We start from the raw sequence: 20,138 nt of genomic DNA on the forward strand, positions 1-20,138 counted from the left end.
GGGTCTGGAAAATATTTGTTGCTAGGGTTGGAGAGTTTGAGCTTGAAGGAGAGGCTGGAGCATTGGAGGCTGAGGGGTGACCTTATAGAAGTTCATAATATCATGAGGGGCTTGGATAGGGTGAATAGTCAAGGTCTTTACCCTAAGGTAGGGGAATCCAAAACTAGAGGGGCATAGGTTTAAAGTGAGAGGGGAAAGATTTAAAAGGGCAACATTTTCACACAGAGGGTGGTGCGTGTATGGAACGAGCTGCCAGAGGAAGTGGTGGGGGCTGGTACAGTTACAGCATTTAAAAGGCTTTTGGGTGGGGACATGAAAAGGAGGAGTTTAGGGGATGGGGGCCAAGTGTTGGCAAAAGGGACTTGATTAATTTAGGATATCTGGTTAGAATGGACGTGTTGGGTCAAAGGGCTGTACAGCTCTATGACTCTATAATAGGTCCTTTCCTGTTTTTTTAGGAAGTAATCAAAAAGATTCAAATTAACCAGTGACTTCATCTGGGTCACCAACACTTGAACACTGGAGTTTCCTCAATAGATACATGAGAGACATTTAAGCGACTCTTGGATAGGCACATGGATGATAATATAAAGTAGGGTATGATCTCAGTAGGATAATAGGTCAGCACAACACTGTGGGCCGAAAGGCCTGTACTGTGCTGTACTGTTCTATGTTCCAATACCTTATGCCTGCAAACGTGCCTCTTGGATAACCAGCCACTTTTGCACATCGGTTCCATCGGCAATTGAATTTTGTGCTCACAGGCCAGTGCCCTGTTGATCGGATTCCTGGCGCATCCAGGGAATCTCCTGGAAGGTCTGTCAGGAATTCTCAGAATGAAGCCGGACAGTGACACTGTGAGATGACGAAGTGCTTCCAATACTGGACGTAGAGTCCCGCAGAGAGGGCCTGCATAATGTGTGACTGCTCAGGGGACCAAGCCTCCGAGATAATTAACAGGCAAAATATCAATTGGATGAGTAAAAAGCACAAGTTAATTGTCTGTTCTTTTTATTGCAGGCTTTTCCCTGTATCTCAACTGGAATTTATGGTAAGTTATAAGCCATGTTATTAATTCTTAAACTTTTTTTGCCTTGTAAGTTAAAAAGATGTTTACAGTGCCTGTTGGGAATTAACACTGGAGGAGAAATAGCAACAAAATTCCTGTCCAGACCACATAAAGAGTGTGCAGTCACAGAGGAACAGAAGGAGGCTATTCAGCCCCTGATCTGTTTCTTAATGCCACCTAACTGCCTCGGTTTGTAATCCCTTCATTCCCTTCCCCAAACAAAACATTCTATTAATCTCAGCTTTGACATTTTCAGTTGGCCCTTTTAGTACCAAGATCTTTTTACAGGGTCAGAATGGCAGGCTCCCATTCCTCCTTGTCTGAAGTAGTTCTTCCTGAATGGCCCAGCTCTTAACATTCTGGCCCCTTGCTTTGGACTTTCCCCACTTTGAGACAGAAGCTCCCTGCCACAGCAGGGCCGTGCGATACCATACCTGCTATCTGTGTTCCCAGCCCTGGTTCAGGAAAAGTGCAACCCTAATATAGCAACCTCAACATTGCCAACCCAGCCACTCCATGCATTCGCACCATAGCCTGGGAATGATACAGCAAAATAGATGCAGAGTCGTTCCAGGACTTCTCTGTTTTTTAATGAAGTCTGCAGGCGAAATGACAATGAATAAGTCAGTAAAAGTGAAATGATACATCTTTAAATAATCAAACCGATTCCACTTCAACCTTGCTTGAATTTTCTGGCAGGAAGTATAAGTGACTCGAGGTGGGTCGTTGGGCTCTTAGTGGGATACTGACAGGCAACTTGTCTGCAGATTTTCTCCATCAGACCTTACCGAATCTACAGGAGTGTTTATCAGGCCTGCTAGAGCTTCAGGAGCCTCAGCACTCATGTGTGAAAGATTGTTTAGGTTTCTTACTGGGTAGAAACGCAGCAAGTTGGTTTTTGTAACTGGTCCTACTGCTGCTCATGGCTGAACGTGGGCCTTTGGAACAGGGAGGCTGAGTTTGTGTTAAGGAGTGGCACTGGTACAGGGAGGCTTTGTGTGTTAATGAGCAACAATGTGGGTGCACCATTCCACAACTGGAGAGTGTTTTTGAAGCTGATCTCAGTGCCGCTTGGAAATCAGAGATTTAGGTTTGGTGAAAGGGTCCACGCCCCCGGCTCCCGTCCTTCAGACAGAAGGGGATGCCAAAGTGAGGTGACCAGCCTGGGAGAGCTGTGAGTGTCTGATAGGTTTTTGTTCTTTCTTCATTCAGGGGATGAGGGTATCACTGGCTAAGCAGCGTTTATTGCCCATCCCTAATTGCCCAGAGGGCAGTTAAGAGTCAACCACTTTGTGGTGGGTCTGGAGTCACACGTAGGCCCAGACCAGGTAAGGATGGCAGTTTTCTTCCTGAAAGGGCATTAGTGACCCAGATGGGTTTTTCCAACAATCAGTAACGGATTCACGGTCATCATTAGACTCTTGATTCTAGATATTTATGGAGGTCAAATCCCACCATTTGCCGTGGTGGGATTTGCACCCGAGTCCCCAGAATATTATCTGGATCTCTGGATTAACAAAGAAGCGATAATACCACTAGGCCATCACCTCCCTCCCCCCGATTTAGTAAGGGGAAGGATACTGTTACCTTTATAAGAATCCTTCACTCCTTGTTTTGCTACCCTTCTACCTAATCTCCTGAAAGGCGCCATCTTGGGCCAGAGCTAAGACCAATATGCCACTTGATATAATGACTTCCAGTGTTAAAGCAAATCTGTCATAGACAGGAATCAGAAGAGGGAGGTGTGTATCCCAATAAACACTGAGGTCATGCCTTCAGCCAACCTCAGGCTGAGGCAGCCACCACACACCACCCCCCCCCCCACCCTTGTCCTCACATATCACCCCACTAACCTCTCTATTCAACGTATCATTCTCCACCACTTCCGCCATCTGCAATCTGACCCCACAACAAGTCTGCCTTCCTATCACCATCCCACCTACCTTCCCCAGCCCCATACCTCCTCTCTATTTAATTTGGAGCTCCCTTCCCCCTCCCCCATTTCTGAAGAAGGGTCCCGAAACATCCAATCCAAAACATCACCTTTCCTGCTCCTCTGACGCTGCCTGGCCTGCTGTGTTCCTCCAGCTCCACGCTGTGTTATCTCTGCCTTGTTTGCTGTTGATAGGTTCAGCAGTAATCTGAGCTTTCCATGGCTTTTACAAAGAGATGCGCAGAGTGCAGATGGCAAGAAGTTCTGTCAAACCCCATACAAAAGAGTTCACTGCGACTCGATATTTAATTCTAGACACGCGAAGGATGTTAAGGGGTGGGACGGGTTATATTTGGTGGACAGCAGGATTAAGTGGCCTAGAAACAGAAAAAGCACTGACACGCGTGATTTCTCTCCCCGGCCGTACCTCTCGACCAAGGAATATGGCTAGCACCAGCAGTGTGGAGCAGCTGCCCTAAACTCCAGCTCCTGTGCTCAACCCAGAATATGGGCATTCCATCAAACATTAGCCTGTGAGGTGACTCCCAGATCTCGTAGTATCCCCTTGGCTTTCCTTTGCCTGCGGGCTCTCACTCTGAGAGATCCGTGATTACCTCCTCAGAAGGGGTTTGAATTTTGAGGTCAGCTTTTTCTTGTACGTTTTGACCTTCTGATTTTTTTGACAGCTTGGATGAGAACACTGGGGATTGCTAGAGGCTGACTCCAATGCATTTTTCATCCAGTGCAGCATGTATGAAATACTTGGTATAACCCCACTATTTTCACCTCCAATATCTTAGCTTCCATCACCTTATTAACATTTCACTCTGCGCTTGTTTTTAAACTGGTTGTGTTTTGGGTGAGCTTAGAAAATCCCAGAGCCGTCACCTGAAAAAGAGCAGAGGATGTCTCTCGCTGATTTAATTGTTTTGATATTTTTGTTTTTGTATATTTATTTTTGTTGCAGAATACAGTGCAATGTCATAGATCATAGAATCCCTACAGTGTGGAAACAGGCCCTATGGCTCAACAAGTCCACACTGACCCTCAGAGCATCCTACCCAGACCCATCTCCTGTAAAAAAACACCTAACCTACACATCCATAAATGCTAGGAGCAATTTCCCATGGCCAATCGACCCTAACCTTTGGAGGGAACTGGAGCACCTGGAGGAAACCCACGCAGACACGGGGGGAGAATGTGCAAACTCCCCACAGACAGACGCCCGAGGCTGGAATCGAACCCAGGTCCCTGGTACTGTGAGGCAACAGTGCTAACCACTGAGCCGCCGTGCCGGCCCCCAAATGAGTTGCATAGTGTCACCACTCTCTAGTGCTGTTGCAGAAAAATTAGTCCAAAACATAGAATTTAAAGGCAGAAAAATAAAGAAATGAAGCTCAACTCTATGATCCTTCTTGTTAAGTGCTCAGCCACAGCTCTGGAATGGCCAGTCACGAGACCCCCTCACTGCGCCGCACCAACAAGGGACGCTAGTCTTTGGCGCACTTGAGTCCGACACTTGACTCCGCCATTGCTGCCAACTGTCTGTTCCAGGCCCACCTTGCCGATGCAGCCTGTGCCGACGCAGTTGGTCTTGTACTGGGCCCAAAGCCACTGCCGCTGCCACCTCCACCAGTCTGCGCCAGGTGCCTCCACCTCGTTGACTCAGAAGCTGCCAGGAACCCAACCTGTTCGCCATGAGTCTGTGCTAGTCACGCCTCGCCACTGTGACCAAGCTCAACACGAGGCAAGTAAAAAGAAGAAAAATGAGGAAGGAGGGAAAAAGAAGAAACAAAAAGCAGATGGCGTGGACCAGCCCCAGGCACAGGAGCTCCCTGCTCCACCTGAATTGGCAGATGTTCTGGGCCAGTATTCAGTCATTATCGATCTGTTGTAGGTCGGAGCTTGCTGTTCACACATTGGCTGTTGCCCTTCCTATATTACAACAAAGACTCCACCTCAAAAAGTCTTTCAGTTGCTGTGAACTAGTTTGGATCATCCCAAGGTCGTCAAAGCTGCTATGCTTTTTTCTCACAATCACAAGGCCATAAGACATGGGAGCAGAATGAGGCCATTCAACCCATCAAGACTATTCACCATTTGATCATGGCCGATATGTTTCTTGACTCCATTCTCCTGCCTTCTCCCCGTATCAAGAGCCAATCCATCTCTGCCTTAAGTACACTCAATGACTTGGCCTCTGCAGCAATGAGTTCCAGAGATTCACCACCCTCTGGCTGAAGGAGCTCCTCTTTATCTCAGTTCTAAAGAGTCGTCCCTTTGCTCTGAGGCTGTGCCCTCGGGTCCTAGTCGCTCCAACTTGTGAAAACATGGCTTCTATGTCCATTCTATCCAAACCTCCCAGTATTCTTTAGGTGTCATTCAGATCCCACTTGGCCTTCTAAGCACCATCACATACTGACCCTCAGTATTCAACCACTCATCATGACAAGCCCTTCAGACCCGGGACCATTCTTGTAAACTTCCTGTGGAACCCCTCCAATGCCAACACATCCTTGCTTGGATACAGGGCCCAAAGCTGCCCACAATGTGCCAAGTGCAGTCCAGCCAGATGCCTAACTAGCCACGCTTATCAGAGTTTGCAGAGCTCAGTCATCGAAATGGAATCGCAGACTTGTATTTTTTGAGCTGCTCCTGACATGGGGTACAGCTGAGCCTGCAACGTTCAGGAATTTATCTTTGTTAAATGCTTCATTAGCTACTCGAGAAGTGGAAAAGCGTCGGCAGAGATTCATCATGATGGGCAGGTATTTGTTATCGCTGACAGACAAAAGCTTGTCAAAATCACACATTCCAATATTCTGCTGCGAAGGGATGGAAATCTCAGGGCTTGGTGGGGAAGTCCCACTTCTTTCCTGCAGAAGCTGGTGTCCTTGACATCCATGTTCCAGGCAGAGTTGTTACTCTCATTGCCCTTTTGCTGCCTGTATCCTCCCAGGCCGAGCGTCAGTCTTGGAGGGGAATTTGCCAGGTTTTTATTCACCAATGGCCCTCCCAATTTTAAATATTTAAAAAACAATTTTAAACCGCTTTGCGCTTGGAACGTAGCCACGCTGAACCTCCCTTTGGAAGTATGCAAGAGACGTTTGGACCAGGATGTCTCATTGACTGCAGTTTTATTGGATTTTCCTTCTGGCCTGGGCTTTTCCTGAACTGTTCGTAGGGGTATAGTTGAGTAGGGTTGGAGTGATGAGGGTGGGAGAGGAAGAGGACACGTTAGATGTACTGAGAGGAATAGTTCTATCTCAATGCTGAGCCCAGTCATGAGGTTTGAGGTAGCAGTTTTCCGCTTGTAGGAGAGACTAGGACCTGAGACTAGCCTCAGAGCAAAAGGACTATCCTTAGTTTTTATTTATTACATCCTACAACTCTGTGCCCACTTCCCAGCTTTTGTTTTGGATGTTTGCTCTCAGATCAGTGTAACTGCCTGGATGCCCCACTACTGTCTGGTTTATTCACTGTCAGTTCTCTGTTCCACTTTTGTGCGGTTCATTCCCCAAGTTGCTATTCTTTGCTGTCCGACTGACTCCAGACCCCATTCACTTTCTGATTATTGTCATGTTTACAAGTCTTTATTACTTTCTCAGTAAGTTATTACTGGGCCTCGTCCCCAGTGGACTGGCTGATGTCCATCATTGTATGTAGATTTAAGGATGTCAGTTCTGACTAGCAGGCATTTATGACTGGTCTGAGCCATTCATTCCCAACTCTCTCTGTTACGTCCTTGATTACTAGCATCACCAACCCTGCAGGATTGCTCTGAATTCTCCAGGAATTAAAGATTGAAATTCTGGGATACAGCTTCAAAGCAGGCCCTTGAGAAATATCAGAGGGCAATAAAAAAGATTGTGTTTTCTTTTATTAAATTTGTTTTCAGCGCAAGAATAATTGACGTACTGGAGCCGCAGCATTCTTCCGTAAGTCTTCCAATTAGACATTGGTGGGTTTGTTTGTCTTCAGCTTGGTGCAGGAAGGTAGCGCAACGTGACCTGTGCCAAGACTTTTAAATTGTTTCAGGATATGTGTCTGAATGCGCCAAGCTTATGCCCAATAAGAGTTGCCAACTCAATGGGCTACTCAAGCCCAGTGTTATGTCCTGTTCAGTTGATTTCCAGCTCGGTATTATTCCCTGTGTAACTCATTCCTGACCCCTGCTTACTTTCTGAGTAATTCGCTCCTTGGTATCCATTCTGTGAAGAAATGTGTAATTTGCAGAAAGCTCCATGGCGATACAGTTCTTGGTTAGCATTTTAAGTGCACATTTTCCAGTCATATTTCCAATGTTCAGCTGACCTCATGAATATGAATAAGTGTTTGTGCCTGGCACCTCTGCAGTGTTTCTGTACATTGATAATTTCACAAGGAAGAATGAAGTACTTTCTGTATAATGGCCCTGATAAATGGATTGAAATGGAAATGAGTTGGGCCAGTGGTTTAATCTGCAGTGATTGACAGTCATGGGCAGAAAACAAAACAGGCAGTCCCCAACCTCATTACCATGTCAGCTTTGCCTCACTCACGATTGAAGAAACATCTCTGCTAGACCTTACAGTGATGATTTTTCTTGCGATGTCTCTGTTAGCAACGTTGGCCGAGAAATTAACCTTCGTGGCGCATATATTTTTCTCAGGTGTCGTGCGTGACCTCTTAAATTCCAAAAAACGGCAAGCAGAAAGGGTGTGGCAATGGTGGCTGCTGAAGTTTGAAGACTGAACGAGACAGTATTGTGGAGAGCTCAGCCTCTGCAAAAGGGGAAGTCAGTACACCAGACAACAATGCCACCCTTGTCGGCAGGTTTGAGTGCAAACTCCGGGTTAAACCAGAGGCAACAGGAGATCAATCCTGGTCCGAGGAAGAGTGCAGGAGGGCATGCCAGGCAGAGCTAAAAATAACAACTTGTTGGAACCATTACACAGGACTCTGTACATGCCAACTATTGTAGAAGCAACAAATAATAGACAGGAGCCAGCCATCCCATCACCAATGGACCAAAGAGGCCAACATTTTTTTTATACCTTTCATAGGATGTGGCCTTCACCTGAAAGATCAGTATTTCTTACCCATTCCTAATTGACCTTGAACTGAGGGGCTTACTAGGTCATTTCAGAGGGGAGTTAAGAATGGTGCACATTGCTGTGGAAATATTTCGGGTAGAGCTTTATCCCAGCCTGAGATATGGGGAGAAAAGTATTAAAAAATTTACTGGCTTGATAGAGAGAACTAACTTTGGGACTGGAGCCTTAACGTTACCTCTGTCAGGATGGGATTTGAAACAATCCGTTGCAGTAAATTCCTGAGGTTCCACAGCACTGGCTTGGCTCTCCTGAGAATACCAATCCCCAGCACCACCCATTGTTTTGAATGTGAATAGGAGATAAATCTGCCTCTCAGCAGAGATACAGTTCTCAGAATACTTAGCGGGGTAAGTGGAAATTCTTCAGACTTCCTTTTAATCCATTGCCATGCACTCTTCTGTAATGCATGAGAAAATGCTGTTTCCAAGATCGGTCGCTGAGATATTGGAGACTGAGGCTGAGGGTTTGCCCAGACTGCTGTGCCTACTGCGGTATGTGCAGCTAAACTGAGTCTGCAGCTCAACCATTTTACTAGCTTTGCTGCCATCATCGGCTTTACCAAGTGGTCTATTGTAGGGCAGGAAAATCTCTTTCTGGTCTAACGAGAAGAGGCTCTTGTATTGAACAAGAAGTAGTTTATTGCATGTTAGGAGACAGATACATGTTGCACTGACTGATATGATTGTCACAGAGGCCAGAGGAAGGTCCTGGATTTTAGATTTCCTCAAGATCCTAAACTGGTATTTCCCAAAGTTTCCGCCTCATTTTCAGGCTTCAAAATTCTTGTGAGCTCTAAGTAGGAACTTGTTAGTGTGGGAGTGCAGCTGAGGCAGCCAATACTGCCTTAGAACTGATAGCACCAACATTTCAGCTCATAACTCTACTGGAGCTCTCAACTTCCATTTTGGAATACCCTATCACGCAACTATTATGGGACAGAAGAAGACATTCAGCCCATTGTGGCTCTTTAGGCATTTACTTGAGTCCCCGACTCCTCCCTTTTCCCCTAATTTGAGCAATCATCTAATGTTTCTTTAATATCTCAGTTGAACCTGTCTCCAGCACATTCCAGGCAATGCATTCCAAACCTGTACACAAACACTTTCTCTCACCTCACATTTGCAAAACTCTTGAAAACCATGCTGTCTTATTCTCGACCTTTTTATAGAAATTTCTCCCTATCTGCTGCTCTACAATAATCCCTTCCACCGAAAACAAAGAACTGTGAGTGCTGGAAATCTGAAACAAAACAGAAATTGCTGGAGAAACTCAACAGGTCTGGCAGCATCTGTGAAGAGAAAGCTGAGACAACATTACACGTCCAATGACCCTTTATCAGAAGGGTCTGAAGAAGGATCACTGGTCCTTGCTTTCTCTCCACAAATGCTGCCAGACCGGCTGAGTTTCACCAGCGCTAATCCTTTCTGACTTTTCAAGTCCATATACAACGTGTAAATGCACACTCTGTGTGACCTGAATGATTGAGAAAGCAGTAAAAGTATAGGCCTGTAGCTTGCTGTTAACTTACAGCCACTCAGTTTGTTTAGGCAAGGGATCTGGTTTTATGCTTTCAATGCCGTATTATCCAGTGGAACCTAATCCTCGACACTAGCACTGAAACTGAATGAGTGTCTTCGTTTCTGTCTCTCTGCTGATTGCTCTAGTTGCCTCATTCTGAAAGGTTCTGTGTCACTGGTAGATATTTATTTTGAGGGGTGGTTCTGCACTGTCATTAGAGCCTCTCACCGAAGAATCGTCAGCAGCCATTTTCCCATAAGCTTGCAGTAATGTAGTGCCTTTCTCAACGTCAGGAGGTCCAAAGCTCTTCGCAGCCAGTAATGCATTCCAACTTGTCGGAAATGCAGCAAACATCTTGCATATAGCAAGATCCCAGGAGCCTTCAAATTTGGTTGAATATCTATGACTCACGAACAGGCAGGGGTCCTGCATGGATAGACAGGAGCATGTCTGGACAATCTGGGCCCTCTAGCCTGTTCCATCATTCAGTTTAATCAAGGTTGGTCATGTCTTAACTCTTCTGTTCGGAAGAGAGCAGAATAATTCCATGGCCTGCTATAGGAAAGATGTTGGGAAACTTGAAAGGGTTCAGAAAAGATTTATAAAGATGTTGCCAGGGTCGGAGGGTTTGAGCTACAGGGAGGGGCTGAATAGACTGGGTCTATTTTCCCTGGAGTGTTGGAGGCTGAGGGGTGACTTAAAAATTTATAAAACCATGAGGGGTTATGGATAGGGTGAATAGCCAAGATCTTTTTTCGGTCGGGGGAGTCCAAAACTAGAGAGGCATAGGTTTAAGGAGAGAGGGGAAAGATTTAAAAGGGACCTAAGAGGCAATGTTTTCACTCAGAGGGTGGTACGTGTAAGGAACGAGCTGCCAGAGGAAGTGGTGGGGGCTGGTACAATGGCATTTAAAAGGCATCTGGATGGGTACATGAATAGAAAGGATTTAGAGGAACATGGGACTAGATTAATTTAGGATACCTGGTCGGCTTGGACGAGTTGGACTGAAGGGTCTGTTACTGTGCTGTACACTTTATGAGTCTATAATTCTATGATTTTTGCTGAGTGTATGCAGTGATGATATAGAGCGGTATTGGCTGCGGAAGGTCTGGGAGAGGTGTGGGCATCCAGTAGGAGGAGGGGTTTGATGATCAGAGACTAGGCATGAGGCCTTGAGCTGTCTGGACTAGCCTCATGCTAATCTGAGGACCATAAAGAGTTAGCGTCATGTGGTACCTGTTAACTTCTGCTGTACATTTCAGTCACTCTCCTTTATTCTACACACAGGCTACCCCAATGGACAGGCTGCAGAAACTGTCTTGAAGACCGTCAGAGAGTTTCTAGAAGAACACAAGGACTCGGTAAGTTCCTTGACAACCCCACAAGTAACATTCAATCCGAGGCAGTTCCGAGATTTCCCGGGGACCACTCCAGCTAGCTTTGGCTGTGAATAAATGTCCAGTTTTGGACTCGCGGACACTGAGTGGGCTATTTGCAGAGGGAGGAAACGATTTGCATTCTGCTTCCCTCAATCCGGGAAACGCTGACAATCCAGCCTGTCCTCTGGTTTCTCCTGTCCATCTGCCTGAGATGAGCTACACCTCACAATGTGAGGAGGAGAAGGAGCATTGGAAGTGAGAAGTCTGTTTGCTGGCCTCACACTGGTGATGGTCCAGGGTGCTCGGTGTTGCTCTGTTCCACTTTATCAAGCAACAAGCAGTTCAAGATGGGAATGCAGTGCCTCAGAGTACAGGCTGCACATGCAGTTGATGCAATCAAAGAGAGGTTAGTATGTTAGGGCTATGGGGAGCAGCTTGGGTAATGGCATCAAGCTCGTTCAAAGAGCCAGTGCAAACACGCTGGGCCAAATGGCCTGCTTCTGGGCCGAAATAATTATGTCAACCAAAGCAGCGTAAATGGCAGCACGGTTGATGAAATGCAGTCTGCCTTGGAAGAGGCATATCTGGCCTCGGTTTCTGCCCGTTCTCATTAACTTGCAGCTATTGTATGAGGATGGATTCAGGATTCGTTGCCCTGCTTCCCCAGGTGGAACAACCCCAGGCTTAAGCAACAGAAACCATCAGGAAAAATGCCAAAACACAGCTAGTGGATAGGTGATGTGGTTTGAATCAGGGGGAAGCGGGACTGCCTTTCTGTTAAGCACCCAGTGTAATACCCTGTTAGGTTTGGATTGTAGCATATTGACATCAGCGCACTGACCCCCGAGTACAAAGCTGAGAAACTGACTTTTTAATTTAAGTTACAACAGCCACTGGCCAGGTGACACATGGGGTGAGCTCTAGCATCCTTCCTGTCTCTCCCTTTCCTCGAGACATGGTCGTCAGCTGCTGGCAATCTAAATTTGGCAGCACAGCCAAAACCAATCAAAGGCTTTTAAAAACAAAAAGAAGCTTTAGCCTGAGTAGAACTGTCCAGCCTTGATTCCAAATAATAGAGGATAAAAAGAGAGCTAATCTAATCTCACCCACTTTATGATATCTAAATCCCTCTTGATTAAATTACAGGCATATTACTCACTCCCTGCTCACTGTTATTCTACATATATAACTCATAAATGTATGTTCAGTGTTTATTGCTGTGGATTCTGGTCATCAGAGACTGAAATTACCACCCAGTTCTGTACTACAAGTGGAGACTATACTCATAGTTCTGCTGTGAATCTGGCCTTTACTTTCATCCTTTGGTTAGTGAAGACTTTACTAACCCCTCTGGTGATTTCAAGATTGTGGGAGAATGGGACGAGTGGTATGAGAGCTTTTTAACCAGGTGGTTATGTTGGTAAGGACAGGTATACTGACATTGACGTGTAAATCCTACTGAAACAGTGAAGTTTAAAATGTTCGCACTGCATTCACACACCATACCTGTTTTAGAAAACAAGAAGTGCAGGAAACGACAGTATGTCAGCTCTGATGAAGAGTCACCGAGGCTGGAAATGTTTGCTTGCTCTCTCTCCATGGATGCTGCCTGACCGGCTGTGATTTCCAGTACTTTTTGTTTTCAGTACAGATTCCAGCATCTGCAGAATTTGCTCCGACAACTGTTGCAGAAATGTTTCAGCAAGGAGATGTGAGGGCCTGTGCCCAGTGTCTCCTGCAGGTCAGATGGGGCATCTCACTGGATTTGAATCTGTACTGTCCAAACTTTCTTGTCTCCTGGCTTCCCCATGCCAGGTGTAAATCAGCTAGGCCAAGTGTACCATTAGAGTGGTCCCTGCAGATGGACAGAGCCACCGTTGGTGTAAAGTGGCCCACTGACCAGTCACATTTGCACTCACAGTGGATGCTGGATCGGTTGTTAAAGTTTATCGGTCTCAGGTGTAAAATGTTGCTAAGCAAAGGTATTAAAGGAAATGAGCCAGAGGCAGGAAGGTGGAGCTAGGCCACAAATCAGCCAGAACAGCCACCTCCTGTTCCTATACTCTATGTTGGCTCAGTGGTTGGCCCACTCAAGTCCAATAGCAAGGACAAAATCCGGCCTGACAACCTCAGAAACAGAGAAACTATATGGAGCAGTTTAGCTTTTGGGTCTCTGTAAGCTGATAAATGTTTATCCAGCTTAATTACACTTTGTAACAATTGGCTGGTTAGATACAGTGCTTCAAATACACAAACACATATATATATATATAGAATATAGAACAATACAGCACAGAACAGGCCCTTCGGCCCTCATCCATATGCTTATCCAAGGACTGTTTAAATGCCCCTAATGTGGCTGAGTTAACTACATTGGCAGGCAGGGCATTCCACGCCCTTGCCACTCTCTGAGGAAAGAACCTGCCTCTGACATCTGTCTTGAATCTATCACCCCTCAATTTGTAGCTATGCCCCCTTGTACAAGCTGAAGTCATCATCCTCGGAAAAAGACTCTCACTGTCAACTCTATCTAATCCTCTGATCATCTTGTATGTCCCTATTAAATCCCCTTTTAGCCTCCTTCTGTCCAATGAGAACAGACCCAAGTCCCTCAGCCTTTCTTCATACGTCTTCCAAATACATTGAGTGTGTCTGCCTCAGCCATCCCTGCAGGCAGTATAAGTTCCAGACCCCTAATCCTCCCTGGGTGAAAAATGATTCCTCTCAGTCTTATAGACCTAAATTAAATCTGCCCTCTATTCCAAAGAAAAAAGCCCCAGCCTAGCCAATCTTTCCTCATTGTGACAAACATGTTTGACTCCCAACAATATCTTTGTATATTTACTCTTTGCATTTTCCTGTAACTGCTTCCTTTCTGTATTGACCTAGTACAGTACACAGCCCTCTGGCTACGGCCTAACTATTGCTTCGTACTGAGGCAGGGTGCCACTGCTGGCAATGCCATGAAAGCTAGCCCCAATCTGCCATCTCAGGTGCAGTTAAAAGATCCCACAGCACTTGGTTGGGAGGATGAAGGGGAAGGAGTTGAAGAGTTCTCACTGCTGTTCCAGGAACAATAGTTACCCCTCAGCCAACAGGCCTAAGGCCCAGCCATTATGCTGTTGCTGTGCATGGACCTTGTGTGCTTGGATTGGCTATACGCACACAATACAACCACATCTCTGTTTCATACAATACACATTCACTGGCGCTTCGGGCCATTCTGAAGTGGGGAGAAAAAATGCAATACAAAATGCAAATGCTGTCTTTCTTCAAGCCAGCAATTAGGCAGACAGAAAAAGCATTCCAGCTGCAGTATGTCCTGTTTTCAGATGCCATGGCATTGCTTCATTTGTGTCATAGAGTTGCTGTGATCCTGTAATAGTGAATCATACAAAGGACCACTGTGAGGTCTGTCGCAGTGACAGGGGTGTTAACAGGTGAATGCACCCCGTAAAATAATGAGGTTTATAAAACCATGAGGGGCGCAGATAGGGTGAATAGTCATTTCCCCCAGGGGTAGGGGGGAGTCCAAAACTAGAGGGGCATCGGTTTAAGGTGAGAGGGGAAGATTTAAAAGGGACCTAATGGGCACTTTTTCCTTGCAGAGGGTGGCACGTGTATATAATGAAGTGGTGGAGGCTGCTACAGTTACAACATCTGAAAGGTGTCTGGATGGGGACATGAATAGGTTTAGAGGGACACAGACTGGATTAATTTAGGATATCTGGTCGGCATGGACGAGTTGAATCGAAGGGCCTGTTTCCGTGCTGTACAGCTCTATGACTCTAATGACCTCCACCACCTAGAAACGGGACCAGGGCAGCAGATACATGGGAAGACTACCCCCTACAGTTCCTCCTTCAAGCCATACACCATTCTACCTTGGAAAAAGAACGCTGTTCCGAACTTGCAGCAGTTCAATCAGGCTCCAATGTGGCAAGGGGCATTTAGGGATGGGTAACAAATGCTGGTGCAGTCGGCAAATGTCACGTCTCCCGAATGAATAAAATCTCAAAGCAACCATTGCGAGATCACTGGATACAGTGAGGACGTGGACAGAGAGCCTCTGCAGTAGGTCTGGTAACCTCAATAGTCGAGGAAGAGCCTCACGGACGTCCCACACACATCTAGTGAGAGCACTGCACATTTCACAGCTCAGGGATCAACCTGTTCTCCTGCTGGGCATCTCCGCAATAGCTCTCCCTATTCTTAACCGAAAGAACTGCGGATGCTATAAATCAGAACAAAAGCAAAGTTGCTGGAGAAGCTCAGGAGGCCTGGCAGCATCTGTGAAGGAAAAAAACAGAGTTAAGGTTTCGGGTCTGGTGACCCTTCACAGATGCTGCCAGAGCTGCTGAGCTTCTCCAGCAACTTTGTTTTTGTCCCCTATTCCTAACCGTTCGCCCGAGAAGCAAGTTGCCTGTATGTGCGTGTGCACCAGGAAAAGACACCAACTCGCACAGCAAAAGTGCCTCTGGTGCTGACATGGTCTGCATGTTAAATGGCCATTTTGGCAAGGTGCAGGAGGGCTGCACTGCTAATGGGCTTACTGTGGGCATCAGTCAAAATCTTTAGGAGAAAAGGGAGAATCACTGGGGAAAAGAAACACAATCTTGTCCTTCTGGATTCAAATGGAGCTCTAAATAAGATCGCCGATATGATTGATGGGACAGCAGATACAGCTGCTGGTGCAGTCGGCAAATGTCACGTCTCGTGAATGAATAAAATCTCAAAGCAACCATTGCGAGACATAACAACACAGATACAGCTCTATATAGCCACGCATTCTGTCAGCTTTTGGGTAGAGTGTTTCTCATTATCAAGCTGTGAAAATAGCTTTCTTTTTCGGGAAGGCTTTATTTAGATACACCCAGCAAATCTAATTTGGTGATGAGCACTTGTAACACCCAAAATCTTTGTCGCCTTTTCCTGGAGCTGATCTGAGATATGTACCACTTCTGTATGCTAAGTGCTTCCTTCCAGTGGTCTGAACTTTTCCTTTCACAGTTTCTGTCTTTAGACATAGCAGCATGATGACTATGGTACTGGGCCAATGATCCTGGGCCATGACCCCAACATGATAAGTAGCTAAATATGTTCAATAATATTTATTCATGGGATGTGACCATTACCTGTCCCCACTTGCCCCTTGTGAAGGTCACATCCCCTAAATGAATAAAATCTCCAAACGACCATTACAAAATCAGCAGCCTCTGGATATAGGGACAAGGTGCGGCCTTGAACCGCTTCAGCCTGTGCGATTTTGGGATACCCAAGGTGTTGTTAGGATCGCAGTTCCGGTGAAAGAAACTGCGATATATTTCCAAGTCACGATGCTGAGTGGTTTGGAGGGGAAGTTGTAGATGGTGGTGTTCCCATGCGTCTGTCTGCTGCCCTATCCTTCTCAGTGGTAGAGGTCACAGGTTTAGAAGGTGCTATTAAAGGAACTTCAGTGAGTTACTAAAGTGTATCTTATAGATGGCACATGCTGCTGTTACTGTGTATCAGTGGTGGAGGGATTGCCTGTATGAGGTAGTAGATAGGGCCACTTCATCCTGTTACGCTTGTTCAAAGTCCTTGGAGCTACACTCATTCAAGCAAATGGGCAGCATTCTATCACATGCAGTGTAATTGGTCAAAGGTTTTGCACAGTCTCAAAATATGAACTCATAAACGTACAAATTCAGAGCAGTGGTGGGCTTTTCTTTCTCGAGCCCATTCCTTCATTTAATAAGATTGTGGCCGAACAGTTTATGTTTTGAATTCCATATTCCTACCTAGTGTCCATAATCTCTAATTCTGTTGCTCTACTAGAATCTGTCACCGCCTTAAAAACATTCAATGATCCCACCTTCACTGCCTTCCAAAACAGAGAGTTCCTAAGTCTCACAATCCTCTGAGAGAAAATCATCTTAACCTTGTCCCAAAACAGGGACCTCTCGTTTTTAAACCGTTGCCCTGGATACTCACCCACCAGAGAAACCATTCTTTCTACGTCCACTTTGTCAGGACCATTCAGGATCTCACCCACTGCAGTCAATTCATCTTTCCTTTTCCTAAACTCCAAAAGAAACAAAAACTGAAAGAACTGCAGATGCTGTTAATCAGTAATGAAAACAGAAATTGCTGGAAAAGCTCAGCAGGTCTGACAGCATCTCTGAAGAGAAATCAGAGTGGGCATTTCAGTGACCCTTTCTCCAATACAAACAAGCCATTTCCTCGTAAGACAAGCAGATCATTCCAGGAATCAACCTGTTAAGCTTCCTCTGAACCACCTCCAACTTATTTATATTCTTCCTTAAATAAGGAAACCAGTACTGTTCTAAATATCGCAGGCATGGTCTCTTCAATGCCCTGTATAACTGAAGCATAACATCTGTACTTGTGTGTTCGACTCCTCATATAATAAAGAATAATATTCTCTTGGATTTCTAAATTACATGCACACATCCGTTTAGTGACTCATACACTGGAGCACTTAATCCCTTTAAACATTGGAATTCTGCAGTCATTCTCCATTTACATGGTACTCTGGGCTCAATCCCATCCTCGGGCGACTGTGGAGTTTGTACATTCTCCACGTGTCTGTGTCTGGTGCTCCAGTTTCCCCCCATAGGCTAAAGATAAGCGAGCTAGGGTGGGTTGGCTAGGCTAAGTTGCCCATGGTGTCCAGGGATGTATAGGTTAGGTGAATTAGCCATGGGAAATGTAGGGACAAGGCAGAAGGTGCTATGCTCTTCGGAGAGTTGGTGTTGACTCGATGGGCCGAATGGCCCACCCACAAACTGCACTCAGTTAAAAAAATTGCCCCTTGTGTCTCTTTTAAATCTTTCTCCTCTCACCTCAAAAATATACCCCCTAGTCTCGAAAGACCCCACCCTAGGGAAAAGCCACCTGCTATTCACCCTATCTATGCCCCTCATGATTTTACAAACATCTATAAGGCCACCCCTCAACCTCCTACACTCCCGTGAAAAAAGCCCCAGCCAATCCAGCCTCTAACTCAAACCCTCCATGCCCAGCAACACCGTGGTCAAGGATAGTAAGAACTGCCAATGCTGGAGTCAGAGATAACACAGTATGGAGTTTGAGGAACACAACCATTTCTGAAGAAGGGTCCCAACCTAAAACGCCAGCTTTCCTGCTCCTCTGATGCTGCCTGGCCTGCTGTGTTCCCCCAGCCCCACCCTGTGTTATCTCAGCATCCTGTCAATCTTGTTCCTCCTGCAATCATTGCAGATTTTCTAGACTTTATAGCTACTCTTGTAGCCACGTTAGTCTGGTTATTTTCTTTCTTTTACAAAATGTGGTCTTGCTGGCTAAGCCAGCATTTTCTGCCCATCCATAGCTCCCCTTGAGAAGCTAGTAGGAACACAAGAGCAGGAATAGGCCATTAACCCATACAAGCCTGCTCCAATGTTCTAGCTTATGATTGATCGTTAACCTCATTTTCCTTATCTCAGCATTATCTCTGTAGTCTTGAGGACTCTTGTGGAGAAATGACTCTGAATAGGTAGATTAGAACAAGTCTATCCTCCTCTACTTTCATGTTTAGCTCTCTGTCTTGAACATACTCAGTGACTGAACTCCCATAGGCCTTGGGGTAAATTTGCCATCCTCCCGAAGACAGGAATTCCTCCTTGTCTAGATTTTAGTGAGCAATTCTCTTGAACGAGTACAATCCTTGCCATTTCTCAAACCATGGCAGCATAGTCACGAATAGAGTCACTGAATTTAATTTGCCAGTGCCTAGTGTAGAGCTGGAGGTGTTCACAGGCAACTAGCTGTTCCTGTCCACCAATAAGAAAACTTGCCAGACTGATCTCTCCTCAGCTGGTTAAGAGCTGACCGCTGAGCTTCTCACTGGATCACCAGCCTTGATGTTGAACTCCAGCCAATCAGAGACCAACAGTGTCTGGATCCTAGAGATCAGTGTCAGACTTGAAGGGATGTTCAAGATCTTTCAGGTATCTATTGATGTGAAGATCATGAGGGAAGTCAGGGCAGTCAGAGATACAAGAGGCACAGCTTTCAAGCAACCTGCCCTATGCTCCAGACTGGACTAAATAGAAGCTCCAAAACCAAAACCCAGCAAAGAGATCACCTTCAGAGATAATGGGAACTGCAGATGCTGGAGAATTCCAAGATAACCAAATGTGAGGCTGGATGAACACAGCAGGCCAAGCAGCATCTCAGGAGCACAAAAGCTGACGTTTCGGGCCTAGACCCTTCATCAGAGAGGGGGATGGGGAGAGGGAACTGGAATAAATAGGGAGAGAGAGGGGGAGGCGGACCGAAGATGGTAGGTGGAGAGAGTATAGGTGGGGAGGTAGGGAGGGGATAGGTCAGTTCAGGGAAGACGGACAGGTCAAGGAGGTGGGATGAGGTTAGTAGGTAGCTGGGGATGCGGCTTGGGGTGGGAGGAAGGGATGGGTGAGAGGAAGAACCAGTTAGGGAGGCAGAGACAAGTTGGACTGGTTTTGGGATGCAGTGGGTGGGGGGGAAGAGCTGGGCTGGTTGTGTGGTGCAGTGGGGGGAGGGGACGAACTGGGCTGGTTTAGGGATGCAGTAGGGGAAGGGGAGATTTTGAAACTGGTGAAGTCCACATTGATACCATATGGCTGCAGGGTTCCCAAGCGGAATATGAGTTGCTGTTCCTGCAACCTTCGGGTGGCATCATTGTGGCAGTGCAGGAGGCCCATGATGGACGTGTCATCTAGAGAATGGGAGGGGGAGTGGAAATGGTTTGCGACTGGGAGGTGCAGTTGTTTGTTACGAACCTCCCAGTCGCAAACCATTTCCACTCCCCCTCCCATTCTCTAGATGACACGTCCATCATGGGCCTCCTGCACTGCCACAATGATGCCACCCGAAGGTTGCAGGAACAGCAACTCATATTCCGCCTGGGAACCCTGCAGCCATATGGTATCAATGTGGACTTCACCAGTTTCAAAATCTCCCCTTCCCCTACTGCATCCCTAAACCAGCCCAGTTCGTCCCCTCCCCCCACTGCACCACACAACCAGCCCAGCTCTTCCCCCCCACCCACTGCATCCCAAAACCAGTCCAACCTGTCTCTGCCTCCCTAACTGGTTCTTCCTCTCACCCATCCCTTCCTCCCACCCCAAGCCGCATCCCCA

The 20,138-nt window shown here is 46.4% G+C and overlaps 1 protein-coding gene across 7 annotated transcripts in view; it reads left to right on the plus strand.

Moving 5' to 3' along the window:
• The window catches only part of LOC125449368 (macro domain-containing protein CT2219-like), a 987,510-nt gene that overhangs the window by 922,115 nt on the left and 45,257 nt on the right, over nt 1-20,138 (plus strand). For all 7 annotated transcript variants that reach the window (XR_009443130.1, XM_059641690.1, XM_059641688.1 and 4 more), the window contains exons 7-8: nt 1,021-1,051; nt 10,904-10,977. Coding sequence is in view for 6 of the 7 variants with exons in the window: in XM_059641690.1 (XP_059497673.1) it covers nt 1,021-1,051; nt 10,904-10,977 (105 nt within the window). In the remaining variant the exon portion in view is untranslated. The remainder of the gene's footprint in view (nt 1-1,020; nt 1,052-10,903; nt 10,978-20,138) is intronic.

The sequence above is a fragment of the Stegostoma tigrinum genome, chromosome 42 (genome assembly GCF_030684315.1).
Source record: "Stegostoma tigrinum isolate sSteTig4 chromosome 42, sSteTig4.hap1, whole genome shotgun sequence".
Taxonomy (NCBI): domain Eukaryota; kingdom Metazoa; phylum Chordata; class Chondrichthyes; order Orectolobiformes; family Stegostomatidae; genus Stegostoma; species Stegostoma tigrinum.